This window comes from Sander lucioperca, chromosome 6, assembly GCF_008315115.2.
Source record: "Sander lucioperca isolate FBNREF2018 chromosome 6, SLUC_FBN_1.2, whole genome shotgun sequence".
Classification (NCBI taxonomy): Eukaryota; Metazoa; Chordata; class Actinopteri; order Perciformes; family Percidae; genus Sander; species Sander lucioperca.
The window spans coordinates 9397251-9411205 of NC_050178.1; the positions used below are offsets into that span (position 1 = coordinate 9397251).

The 13955-nt window shown below is 38.6% G+C and overlaps 1 protein-coding gene across 1 annotated transcript in view; it reads right to left on the bottom strand.

The window, feature by feature from the left end:
- Positions 1 to 458: 458 nt before the first annotated feature.
- Positions 459 to 13955, bottom strand: part of necab3 (N-terminal EF-hand calcium binding protein 3) — a 36676-nt gene continuing 23179 nt past the window's right edge. Inside the window, exons 8-13 of the mRNA XM_031301802.2 lie at positions 13124 to 13203; positions 10709 to 10762; positions 6140 to 6252; positions 5540 to 5617; positions 4849 to 4940; positions 459 to 1579 (exon numbers count right to left, since the gene is read on the bottom strand). Coding sequence (XP_031157662.1) covers positions 1551 to 1579; positions 4849 to 4940; positions 5540 to 5617; positions 6140 to 6252; positions 10709 to 10762; positions 13124 to 13203 — 446 coding nt within the window. The 3' untranslated portion in view covers positions 459 to 1550. The remainder of the gene's footprint in view (positions 1580 to 4848; positions 4941 to 5539; positions 5618 to 6139; positions 6253 to 10708; positions 10763 to 13123; positions 13204 to 13955) is intronic.

Consider the following 13955-nt stretch of genomic DNA (forward strand, 5'->3'; position numbering starts at 1 on the left):
GTTAGCGTGCATAACCTTTCGTACAATATCATACGAACCCGTTCATGAACCTGGCGTGGCTACAAGCACTCATAGTTGGATCTGTAGGACTCAATAATTCTCCTGCATTCTGCTCACACAGTTGGGTAATCTTGGTCAGTGTCTGGTGTGATCCACAGAAAACTCAAATGCATTTCAAGCGCTGTCCTTATTTCAGTGTTTTGTCAAAGTACTGTCAATGTAAGTAAATGGAGTTTCTATGGTTAATAATTGTAAACCATTTCAGGCTAATTTGTTTTGTTTTGTTGTTTATTGGATTATTTGGATTTCTATACCTTACTTGAATTAAGTCCAGACTTATCTGGTATATGCAATCACCTCAAATACAGTGGTGCATTAACAACTTTATCAGTTGACAATTTGTCCAAGTTAAGTGCACTATCAGAGAAAAATATCTGTCAAAATGAAGATTCAGAGGCTTTTTCACCTGTCAAAACAATTAGTAGCTTTAATGATTTTATTACAGTTGCTTTTTAGTTTGCTTACAATTGGTGGGGTACATTACGAAACTAAGACACAACAGAAATATGAATATATCTGTGTTCCATATGTACAGATGGAATACTCTACCATAACCAAAATAAATACATTAAATATATATTGTCGTCATAACTTAGTGATGCAATGAAATCTGTTAAATTGAAAGTGTTAATTCCTTTTAATATCCACACTTTTTTAGATACTTTTACATTTGAGACAAAGAGTGTGTCTCAAAGGAGATGTAACTAATATAAATAACTGACCACTAGTATATACTGCAGATGTCAGGGCAGGGGTAGCTTTTTTATCGATAGCTTTTTTTGGTATTCTGTGCACATGACAGTAGCTAATGAAAGAATAACAGTGCTACAGTATCATACAGCATGTACAGCCAGGAGTTAAAGGAACTATTACTGAAAGCTCTTGGCCACAGTCATCAGCATGCATGTTTAGGCTGCAGAAACCTTCATCTTTTCATCCTCTCTGCTGATTCTTCCTACTTACTGTAATTGTATTCAAACAGTAAACAACTCATTAAAAGCACAATGACACTACTGGCATGGTAATTTTCATCCCAAATGGATGTGCTCTAGTAGCCTATACTAGCATCTTTTTGGTTGTTCGCCACTGGCATAATACCAGACAAACACTGCAGGAGCGAGGAGGCCGAGTAAGAGACAGGCTTTTGCATTGAAGAGAATCAGTCACTTTCAAGTCAATATCGGCTATAGGGTGCAACTATCCCTTCTGATATAAGCGGCACAATAATAAGCTGTCGTAGACAGAGGAACATTAAAATATGCTGCTGGAGAACGCTCTATGACACCATTGTCTCTGTCTCCTGTTGCTTTCAAACACATGGATGCCTTTTAATTTGTCTGTGTGCGTGTCTGTGTGTGTGTGTGTGTGTGTGTGTGTGTGTGTGTGTGTGTGTTTGCATGTTACATGTGTGGGTGAGCGGGTTGATACACCAGTGTGTCTTTGTCCGTGTGACAGTGTAGGCAGTAGATGTGACATTCTGGATTCACTTGCTAGTTGTTAGTCATAATCCACCAGGAAGCTGAGGAAACACACATACAGAGAAAAAGAGTTAGGTCACCACACACCAATCTACTGTATAACTCGATTTATGACTCCTGAGGGAAATGTCATGGTACATTTAAAAATAGTTTTTTTTTTTAAACATTTTTCCAATTTATCAGCTAAACATTTCCATCAGCAAACTAACGTGTACATGATTTTCATCATTTGGGGATGGTGGCAATTAAAACATGTAATCGCAGGAAAATCACAGCTTTATAGATACAGGACATAAGATCATGAGGTTGTGTGCACATTGTTCTTCTGTTTTCAAACTTCTTCTTTTTTGATAGTCAAAGTGCAGCAAACACAGGGCAAATACAAAGCAAATGATTTTACAGTATGTACCATGGTGTCCATTACAGTCCAAGAGTAGCACTTGCTTAAACTGTGAACAGATTCTTAGTGGTAATCAAACAGTTTGACAGAATAACAATGTACTTAAAAGACCTGGCAGCAAGTGCAAAGCACCTCCTGGAAAAAATATAAAGGCAGTGCCGGGGTGACTGTCTCAGACACACACACAATAATAGCCGCTGCTATGAGCAGCAGAATGTCGTATTTTATTTATTTTTCTATTATTGACTCCAGAGTCGAATCCTTCCTACGCTTCTGACGTACACCGTGTAAACTATATCCTCCCTCTTTCTCCCAATCAGGGCATTGTTATCCTCAGCAGCAAGTAACCTACTAATGATGTCTCTCATTGACAAGAACAGGCTATGTCTCAACGCAAATGTTCCACAAGAAGCAGCTTAACAGCTGTTTCACTGAAAATGCTACACAGAATGCAAGCATACCTAACGCCAGATAACAATCACTTAGGGCTGAAGCGTTTCCTCGAGTATCTTGAGTAATTCAATTATTAAAAATCATTGACGCAAAGAGTTTAATCCATAAAACTATATACAACCTGCTGTGTTTCACATGGATACTTATAAGTGTCACAAGTTTGGGATAATTTCAAGCTGAAACAAAACCAAAACTCTGTAGAGTGCAGGGCGTCAGTGTTTCAGCATCTCAGCAGAAAGCATCCGGTCGGACGTTACGCACCCAGTCCACGGTAACGTTAACATTAGCATTTAATGTAAATCAATATGATTGCTAGTTAAGATCATAAACTGCATAACATATGGACGTAGTATCCGTGACGTCACCCATAGGTTTCTGAAGAGCCAAAATAAAGCTTAAAGTGGACGGCTCCCGTTGGTGATATTTCTTTTCCTAGAACAGCAAAGGCATGACCCACATTAGACCCAGTTAGTTATTTACTTTAAGAGACCTGTTTTATTTTCTCTTTTGTATATTTACTATTGGGTAAAGTAAAATATTTCTTATCCGATTACTTTGTTAATGGATGAAATAATTGGTACACTCGACTACTCAAATAATCGATAGATGCAGCCTTACTACTGGTTGTCAATAACTCTAATCAAACTTATACATTTTTTTATAACTTATTACTATTCATTACTAACTCAGCCAATGCAACTACAGTAAAACCAGGTAAATGTGATTATTTTAGTGTCACATTTCAGTTTCACTCTGTGTTCATGATTTCTTTTTAGTTTCATTTTAGTCAGTTTAATTGAATCAAATATTGACAAAACATATATATATATATTTAAAATTAAATTTTTCTGGCTTATTTAAATTAGTTATAAATCTGGAAACATTTCAGTTGTATTGTAGATTTTTCAAAAACACAAGGTGAATTTTTGCATTTATCTTAAATAAGCACTTAAAGACTAGAGGATGTTCTAGGCGATCTTCTAAGTTAGAAGGTTGCCTCTCCATCAGCTCCACAAATGCACAAATGCTAAATTGTCTATTTTCCAAATACTAGTTGGGCTTTATGTGGTTGACGTTGGAGACAGTCAGCATGCATGCAAGTCACAGATGTGTACGTAAACAACCACGTACAGCACCTAGCAACGAGTGCAACCCGTGCAGCCCACACAGCTAAATCATCATCTGCAATGGACGCAAAAGAGGCAGAAATAGTAATTCATTTCTGAAGCATATTTAGAGGCGTGCAACAAATGAATCAAATGTCAAGACGAGAGTGAAGAGTCATGATTGATGCCTGGGCTCGAGTATCAGTGATCCGTGCTACTCTGCCATGTGTTGGTCCTGCTGAGGACTTGATGACAAGAAGATATGTGCGTCAGATAGACGTCACATTGCTAATAAGGTTGCCTGCTGGACTTATTTCCACATGCAAATGTGTCTAAAAGAAGGCAATACACACATATCTGCAAAACATCAGAACCGGCTCACTGTCAACAGCCAGTGTGAACATAGCCCAGAGTGTTTGGAGAGCATATCCCCGTATGGGATATTTATTTATTCGGAAACATTGAATATTTGTACAGTGAATGCCTTGATTTGAAAACGTTTTCTACCTTTAGGCTCCCCAAATTCTCAAAGTGATTTATTGTCAGGAGGCCAAGAAACTCTAGACGCAGCCCCAATTTCTACAGATGAGAGGTTTTAGTACATCTGAACATATAAAATACCTGGATGTCCTACTGCATCCGGTCGGGTTTTGCTGTATGAAAGCCAGCATGCTTTTCTGGCTATTCTGACCCACAATTCCGTGCGCAGCATATATAAAGGCAGTACATACTAAAAGTAAAAAGAAAAAGTATGTGATTTGGAACTCAGCCTTGGATTTCGAGTGTTGACTGTTGATGTATTGTCCCCCAATGCAATGCAATGAAGGAGCTACACACAGCTGAAAATGTAAGATGGTGGTAGATGGTATTGAAACAGATCCAGAAAGATTTTTGGCAAACACAACAGCAACGGTATTAAATGTTTTACACAAATTCTATCATTTCCTGTTAGTATAACACGGCTAAACATTTTGCAGCATGACCCAAGATGTCGAAAGATAGGCTGAATAGACAATTTCAAAGCCTTGCAATGTGTGGTGAATGTAAGCAGATCCCTGATATGGATACTTTTGGCAACCATTTACAATTCCACTATAAAATATCAGGATATTTTTCTAAGCAGACCTCTACACATGTAAAGGAGATAAAGGAGGTAAAGGAACATCCTACATAAACACATGAAATTGTACAAAACAATAAAGTAAAAGTAAATGTCACAGAAACTGTATGCTAAAACTATATCTCACTGAAAGTCCGACTTGCACAATTTTGGAGGTTTGGATATATCTTACATGTGTTTATCCCACACTGAGGCAGACGTAAATGCACTTACAGACACACATATACAAACCTGGGAGCAACATGGTAGAAACTACTTCAGCATCCTCCAACATGTCAATGACACAGCGCTGAAAGTCTTTACTGCTGTTGGACTGCAGGTAGCTATAGAGACAGAAAAGGAAGGCATGGAATACGAGTAAAAAGAGAAAAAGAGAAAAAGAGACAGCTTAGAGGAAATCAGATTTGAGCATCACCTGTAACAAAATGAATTGTTCATTCCTGTTTATGTTAAAAATTGGAAATTAACATGAGATATTTAATGTTAACTGTTGATGTTTATGTTTATTGTATGTTGACATTGGAGGCAGTCAAAACTGTACTTTGAGTTGTTAAGTTTGCAAAGAGTAAATTATTTTGTTTGACTAAACAAACATGTAAATGTTCATACTAGTTATTGAAAATCTTTATTATTTTTTTTAAAATCACGTTTATCAAACACAACAGGTCTGTGCGGATTAATATATATCCATTGATATGCTTACGCCATGGATCGGTTTAAACCATACATCCATGTGTCTGTGTATGTGTGTGCTAAGTGAGAGATGGGCCATCTGCTCATCTTCACTGGTGGGGAACATTTTCATCAAACAGTTAAGAGTGCCAAACAGTCTGCCAATATCTGAGACACACACACACACACACGCACACACACACACACACACACACACACACATACACACACACACACACAAAATACTGACCTCATCCAGGAGATGCGGTCTTGCCAGAACTCATACATTATGTAACTCAACTTTCCCGGGAGCTTCTGAACGGACACACTGTCATCAGGATAAAGAAGAAAAGTAGAGTGGGACAAGAAGAGGGTACACAATTACTGTAAAGAGAGGTTGCACTTAGCAAGGCTCAAGAATCTTTTGAGAGATGTCAGTTGTAACTTGCAGGGAGCAAAGCTTTTTGCAAGACAGCAGGTGGCATTACAGTAAATTAAAATTTGCCCTAATTTCTATACAATAAGTTAGTGACAGTGTCACTTTGTGAAAGTATTACTGTAAATGGTTATTAATGTAAAACAATTTAATTAATTTTCAATTAAGCTGCTCACAGTTTGGGGTCTCATAAAAGCTGCCATAACATCCAAGGACGATAGATGATGAAATGCTAATGCGAATGGGAATATTTCGTTGACACTAGCTGTCTATCCGTTTTATCCGGCATAGTTGGCATAATTCAAACCCCTGATTCAACTTTGCCTCAACATTCAAAAAGCTACCTCGGCAGCAGAGTCTGACACAGTGTTTACAAGATATGTAAATTTTTCTGACAACAAACAAGACACTCACTGCAGGTTGTCAGAGTGGGCTGCGGTGACATCGATATAGCTCTTCAGAACTTTCCGGAAGTTGTCAAAATCTTCATCGGTCACTGACATCTGCCTCTGAACAAGAAGGATGTTCTGTTGGCAAGGATACAAGAGAGAGGAAAATAATGAGATGACACACTGGCTGCCAAAGAAGAGTGTGTGTGTGTGTGTGTGTGTGTGTGTGTGTGTGTGTGTGTGTGTGTGTGTGTGTGTGTGTGTGTGAGACATCACCCCCTGAGGTCCAGGTGTGCGTGTGTAGATATTTTCAAGATACTTTTAAAGTGTTTGATGATGAACTGATTCTTCCTTCTTGAGGGTTCATATCTCACTATCACTGACTATGAAATCATGCAAGCCCCGCATATTTTGCGCGGAAATCTGCAATTTATGCGGCGAAAGTGCGGCGTATTTGAAAAAATGCGGCCCGCACATAAATATGCAGACTTTGGCTGATTATGCATTGAATTATGCAATCGTATAATCACGTTTTTCTGGAGGGACTGAAGTTAATGGTACATCTCTTGGTATTGCGCTCACTTAAGGCACTTTGGCAGTACATTCAGTTTTGTTTGTCAATGTATCTGAAAGCCAAGTGGAAACAGCTGCACACAGTAAGATGGAGGCACTAACTATAAAGCAATCTAAGTGAAATTTAAGGACCTTTCGTAAATTCTAAGCTCTGAAAAACACAGCAAAGTGATTACGTAACACAATGCTGACACTACCTGCACTATCAGGTCTAATTTACACTGGAGACACTGGAGACATGTCCTCACCACTTGGTCGCTTTTGTCAAATTTTGAAATTTGTGAGCGCTACAAATCTCCTGGGAGAGGACCTCCAGACCCCCTGCAATGTATGTGTCTCCGCCCAATGTTGAAATTACATCTAAGCTCTTGTATGGTTGACATTGTTGTGCATTTTATGCTGAGTAGCCCTATTTTTGTAGTTTGTATTGCCCTTTAATGAGTAATGCATTTTAATTATCTACTCTAACCTCGTACCGATTCCCCCATTACATACAAACGTGTGTTTTTATCCGAGACCTTATGTCCCCATTTTTTAACAAAAAGTGACGTCCTTGTGCACTATAATAACTGTGTTGCCATGATACCTCATCTGTGTCATCAGGGCAGTTTGTCACTTTCTTTATATAATACACTGTGTACAGCAGGTTCATGTATGGATTACTGAACTGTGCTGCCGGGCACAGGCCTAGGGCCCCAAAGTGCCAAGGGCCCCGGTCGCCTTCACCTGCAAAATGTCCCTTGAAGAGATGTGCCAACCAGGCAGAGACTCAAAATTACCATAAAGAAACATAAAATGACTACAAAGAGACACAATATAACTACATAGAGACACAAAGCAATTACAAAGAGACACAAAATGACTACATAGAGACACAAAGCGACTAAAAAAAGACGCAACATGACAACAAAAAGGGGCATAACAACTACAGACAAAAAATTACTACATAAAGACCAAAAAATTACTACAAAAAGACCAAAACAATTACAAAGTGACACAAAATGACCACAGACACAAAAACCACAGAGATATGTGTAACAACAACTGAAAGTGGCTTGTGGAGTTCCCTTGTGAAGACAGCACATTCAACTTATCAACTAAATGTGCCATGAAAATATTTCATGTAACACCTGCTTTCCATATCGATCCATGGACCTCCTGACAGAGGAAAAGAAAAGACAGTTTGAAATCATAAAAAAAAAATGTTTTCCTTCATCGATTGATGTTCCAGCTAACGAGCAACTGGCAGTGATACAGCACCCTCCTCAGGGGACTATGAGCTCCACCTGGTCTCCGGATGCAGCACGTCAACCTGCTGCCCTCTTTACTTTCTCAACAATTCAATGCAAAAGTGAGTCACCACTGCATCCAGCATAAAGTGAAACTTGTCTTATGGCTTATCTTTTGTAAGCACTGTTTTCACAGACTTGAATGAGTCTTACTGTAAAAGGTTGGTTCACCTTCATTACAAAAATACCTATTTGTGGTTGCATGTGCCATGTAGGTTTAGTTTTGAGATCTCCTGAGATTGTTGTTGCCACCTCAATACAATGGAGGAGGATGGATCTATTTCATGATGCTCATAGCGTTTAAAAATGACATTGAAAAAAGCGAATAACCCACAGTCCTCGCTGTGAACGGTTGTCATTAAAAATAGTATGAATGAGAAGTGCAAATTTTCAGTGTTCTGAGGAGCAAAGAAATTACATTCAGCTCAATTGTACTGCAGTGGCAGAAACATTACAGGTAGATAAATCAAAACCAATCTGCATGACCAGACTCCACGAAAGGCGAGTGAGAAAATATGTAGTCTATGTGCTTTTATTTCAAAATTGTTTGCTTTTTATTGGGTTTTATTTTGGAAGGATAACTCTAAAATCCTAAAAGAAACAGAGAAAGACATCGCTCTTTCTACCATTTTCATTTCTTCAACCAGATGGAAACATGCAAAAACACTCAGGGCCCTATCTTGCACCCAGCGCAGCGCAGCGCAAAGCCCAACGCATGTGTCTTTGCTAGTTTCAGACCGACACAGTTGTCAATTTCCTGCCCAGCGCCTGCGTCGTTTAAATAGCAAATGCACCTGCGCCCATCTTTGCGCCCATGGGCATGCTGGTCGAGGCAGCGGAAGGTGATTGCGCCATTGACCAACAAAAACCTGGTCTAAAGTCAGCATTTCATTGTTATTTTAACAGCAAATTAGTCAAATGCGCCTAGGCTTATGCACAGCGCGCACACACTATGCTTGTTACACACAGCAGCACACATACATGCAGAAGATTACAAATAAAAATATTACGGTGCAAATTTGCCATCACAATAGCAATGCGCCAAGGTACAAACGCGCCTGGCTTTTAAAGGGAATGGGAGATGACACTCTGATTGGTTTATTGCATGTTACGCCCAAAACACACCTATGAATTAATGAAGACACTAGTACAACCATTTTGAACCATGCGCCTGGCGCACGGACCCTTTTTTCTGCCGTCAAACTAGCAAAAGTGGATTTCGACACGCCCTAAACACGCTTCACGCCATGCGCTTATATCGTTAAAATAGGGCCCTCAGACCCAAACTCAGACAATCTTTTATTTACTCTTGCTTGTTTTAATGTGAGCTTTGTGAACATAAGCTGGCCCTTGTCTGCTTCACATTGCACACGTTTATACCTTGAGGCTTGTCATATATTGATTTTCATAGCTGGAATGAGCTAGAATGAGTGTAAAAGTTCCCAAATAACACAGACTTTAGAAATGCTGGTACATGAGGTTATTGTATCATTTGGATTGAGAAGGAACAGTGCAGCTGAAAAATTGTTTAAGTGATATCTTGTCAGCTTTTTTGGAAAATACTGTAACTACTAGGGTTGTCACAATCAGAAAGAGCAAAAAGAGGAGTAACTTAATGGAGTTCAATCACAAGTTAAATAAGTAGCTAGAGTGGAATAATGCCAGCAAAGGTGAAATGTTTTGAATAATATTTTCACGATTAGACAGTGCCACAGTGGTAGTGACTCAATTATGTTGTCCAATACCATGTTTGTCCACTCCTTGTCTTTTATGTGGAGATATGCAAAATAAAAGTAAATGAAAACAAGCTAAGTGTGGTTCCTTTAAAATGAACAAAATGTGAAAATACTGTTTTAATCAGCAATTATCCACTAGAGTGAGTCCTTAATTTACTTGATTTGCAGAGTGAGACGCAATCAATGTAATCCAGCCACTGTATAGTCAAACAAAGAGAGAGTTGTTCTATAAACGTAATAACTCTGCTGTACAGAAGCCTCAGGCAGAGAAGTGTCACATTTCAACATTACATTGCAAAAGCCTCACCATATAGTTCAACCTTGAGTGCTGGACTACTGTGAAATGCTGTAAAACACTTGGTTTATATGGACAAGAAATCTTTGCAACTCTGTTCCTGTGTGTGTGTGTGTGTGTGTGTGTGTGTGTGTGTGTGTGTGTGTGTGTGTGTGTGTGTGTGTGTGGCGCTACAGAACATTAATGAACCTTTAAAATTAGTGTTATATTTTGCTTTAATAACGTTTATAATATGTAAACAGTCCATGTGGAGAGCAAAAGAGGCGAAAAAAATGGCCGAAATGCAATCTCTGACGACGACTTAGCTTAGTTTTTTTTTTTTTTTTTTTTAAGTATTTGTCTGCATTGATATGCAGATATTTTTTTATACAGTAGATATTAGCCAAAATGTCATCTGGACATAAAACACCTACAAAAAGTATTGACACTAACTGGACAATGATGATGAGGAAGTCTTGGCCCACTGGCTACACAGAAACCCCTTAGAAATGTTTCCTCCAGAGGCTAAATCGTCGTCATACCGATGACCAATGGGTTCCGAGACTGAGTCATAATCACTAACTGTCAAGACAACAAATCATTCTCCTTTAATCATGAAACTGCTCAATAAAAACAACCTGCCACAAAACAAAATGTTTATTGACTGTTTCTTTACTGTGGTCAGTGTTCCAGATACAATTCTTATATCAGTGCTGACTTACAGACTTGTACGTGCTGGCCAGTGTGTCCTCTTTCAGTGGCTCCAACTTGGGACCCTGAAACAAGAAGGTATCAAATATGAATATACAGTATGCAGAACAAGATTTTGGCTCTATTAAACATCTGGGAAAGAATGGTCAGTGGTGCAAGAGGTATGGACATTATTTACTTTATTCTTTAAGTAATTATTCTTTAAGTAATTTATACAAATTTCACTTAACTGAGCTTGTGTTGCATTGCATAAAGTTGCATGCCATTCCAAAGCATCAGCTACTTTTAAAAAAAGTAGCCAACATCACCTCATCATTCCAAGAAAGAAGTTACATGAGGACAAAAGAGTACTGATGGATTATGCATATATGCATGCAGTCATTTGCACCTCATGGCAAATTGCACCAGTTTGCAGGCTGAGGGCACAAATGGGGTATATAAGAGTAGGCAAAGGAAATGGACTAAGTTTGTGAATCGCACCTGTTACTGTAATGTCGTTTTTTTCTTCCTTTTGCTCTGCTATTATATGATATCTGATGGGTTTGGGATTTGACATTTTTCAAAGGTCGACAAATTCCCAGGGCTATAAAGGTTACATTCATTCATTCAATAATGCCATTGTAATTTTAAAGAAAAACAAGTGGAAAACATGTAATTCACCACACGTGATTTATTTCAACCATATCCCTAGGCTATATGCAGTCTATAAATGTATGATGTTATGAATGATGAAATACAGTATATGTAATTTAACAGAATAAGCTTTCCATCTTAAAGGTTATGGTTCTTGCGCGTGTGTGTGTGTGTGTGTGTGTGTGTGTGTGTGTACAAAGGGAATGCAACCTTTGAGGCAGAAAACTCATTGTGTTGTATTTGAGAGAGCAGAGAAAGGGAGCAAGATGGACAGAAGGTGTGTGTGATAGTGGTGGCGGCGTTGAAGTGTGGGGATGGTTATTGCACTCAGGACATTCTGCAGGTTATGAATTGCTTTTGATATTGCACTCTGAGTCCCACTGGGTTGGCAAAACCGAGGGTTAGAGAGAGAAAAATGCTTTGAGAGATTCCGAAAGGAGAGGAAAAATGAACATCAAAACATGGGGATATCAGGAGTTAATGAAAAAAAGAACAAACATAAAGAGAATGAGATGGAGCAGAAGTTGTGGCAGGAGAGAGGGAAAGAGAATTTAAGACGTGGTAGCAAGAATGGGTCATAGGATACAGAACGAGAGGTTGAGAGGTGACTGTGCTTTGTGTTTGACTGAAACACGGATCTGCACAACACCTCTTGGAAACGCATTGCTTTTACATGCTTTGAGTGCACCATTCGCTGTTTTTGATCATTACAAACACACAAAAAACATGTTCTGAATTATGCTGTCAGTGCAAAGTTAAATAGAAATGTACAACATTTAACATAATAGACCATTCATGAGACCTAAATGACTGAAAACACACAATGGGTTTGTTCAAGCAGGCTGTTGTTTTCCAAATCATGGCTGACACCATTCGATCACTTAGCTGACTTTGTCTCAGACATAATTGTGAAAACACAACATTAAACTATTCAAGTGAAATCCATGTGTCTGAAGTAATCTTGCAATTGTATAAGTAGCCTTGCAGGCAGGTTTACAGATATCGCTGTATATATGTGCACAACCTCAAGTGCTGTGTGTGTAGCCCAGCGGTGTACTTCTCATATTCTTAACACATTAATGATTCTGTGCCCTCAAAATGTTTGAAAAGCTAATGCATTAGGCGTTATTATTTTGCACAAGTTATTTAAAGGTGCTCTAAGCGATGTTAGGTGACGTCACTTCTTGCTGACGTTTCAAGTATTGTCAAACAAAACGGAGGCTAGCTCGTCCCTCCCTCCTCCTCATCCCGTCACCAACCCCTCCCTTCCTGCTCACTAACCCCCCAACCCCCACCCCCAAATCCTTCTTGTCGGTTATTGGCTGGAACACTGTTTGTTATGTTTCGTGGTGCAGGTTGACACAGTTTGTTTTTGTTGCCGTTTGTGGAGCCTGGGCTGTCTACAGAGACCGTGTTTTTTTACAGTGTTCAAGGGAGGCAGCTAGTGGATAGTGAAGAGATGTTTGCTGTATGTGACAAAAAATGTTCTAGCCTAAATAACACGTGACATCGCTTAGAGCACCTTTAATAATGAAAATGTTTTTTAAAATGAGGTGACAGCACGGCAAATTGCCCACACACAGCCTTTGTTATTTCCTATTAAATTTATTCCATTGCCTGCTCAACAAAGTTAATATTGATGGCTGCTACATCCTTTATTTGTATTAATGGGAATTTTATGCATTCATATAAATCTATGGGGGACAAAAGGGTCAAAATATTATTGCTCTATTCTCATATTTCCTTATCCCTCGTATTCCACCTAAAATTATACAGAAGGAGCAGTTTCATACCTGACACTCCAGTTTATCCAGCAGCGTCTGCAGCCTGTTGATTTGAGAACACCAGTTCTCTCCCTCTTCCATGCACACACCTGAAGACAACACAATACTAAATCATCAGAATGTATATAATGTGTCCCAGTTTCATTGTGCATTCTGCTTCCAACTGAATTTGAGTAAATGCAGTATCAGTAGTACATCCAGCAGTCTATGTTTTATAGTATTAATGAATTATTTAGAGTTGGAAGCCCGCTGAGAGTTTAATTATTTGATTAAAGATGTCAAGAAACCTCAATCAGTTACGTCCAAACAGATGGTGAATCAGGTTCCAACTTCTTATTCCGTATACGAAAAAACATCTAACTTCTGATACAGTTGAATGACAAACTCAGGGTTCATATTTTTCCATGCAGGCTCAATATCTGATGTTCAGTCTATCAATAGTGACGGGAAAAACAAATGAGGCTCAACATCAATTAATTGTCTCTACAAAATGTCAATATGATCTTTCTAGGTTAAAAAAAGTCCTCAAAGAAAGCTTACAGCCGGCTCTAATTATGCACAATATGGCAGTGATGGAAATAATTCATTTGTACACCACTGAACACGATTTCCCCAATGGATGACAATAACAAGAAGTACATTTCATTATTGATTTGCTTTGGTGGGTATGTAAAACTAAGTATAGAGATGTTTAAAATGTTAATTTATAGTATGGTGTATTTTGTCCAAGTGGGAAGACTTTGACACAATGCTGCATGCATTTAAGGACAAACCTGATATAGCTTATTCCTTTGTGCCATGGAGCTTTATTGTTGTCTAAAAAGTATAGGTACAACTGAAA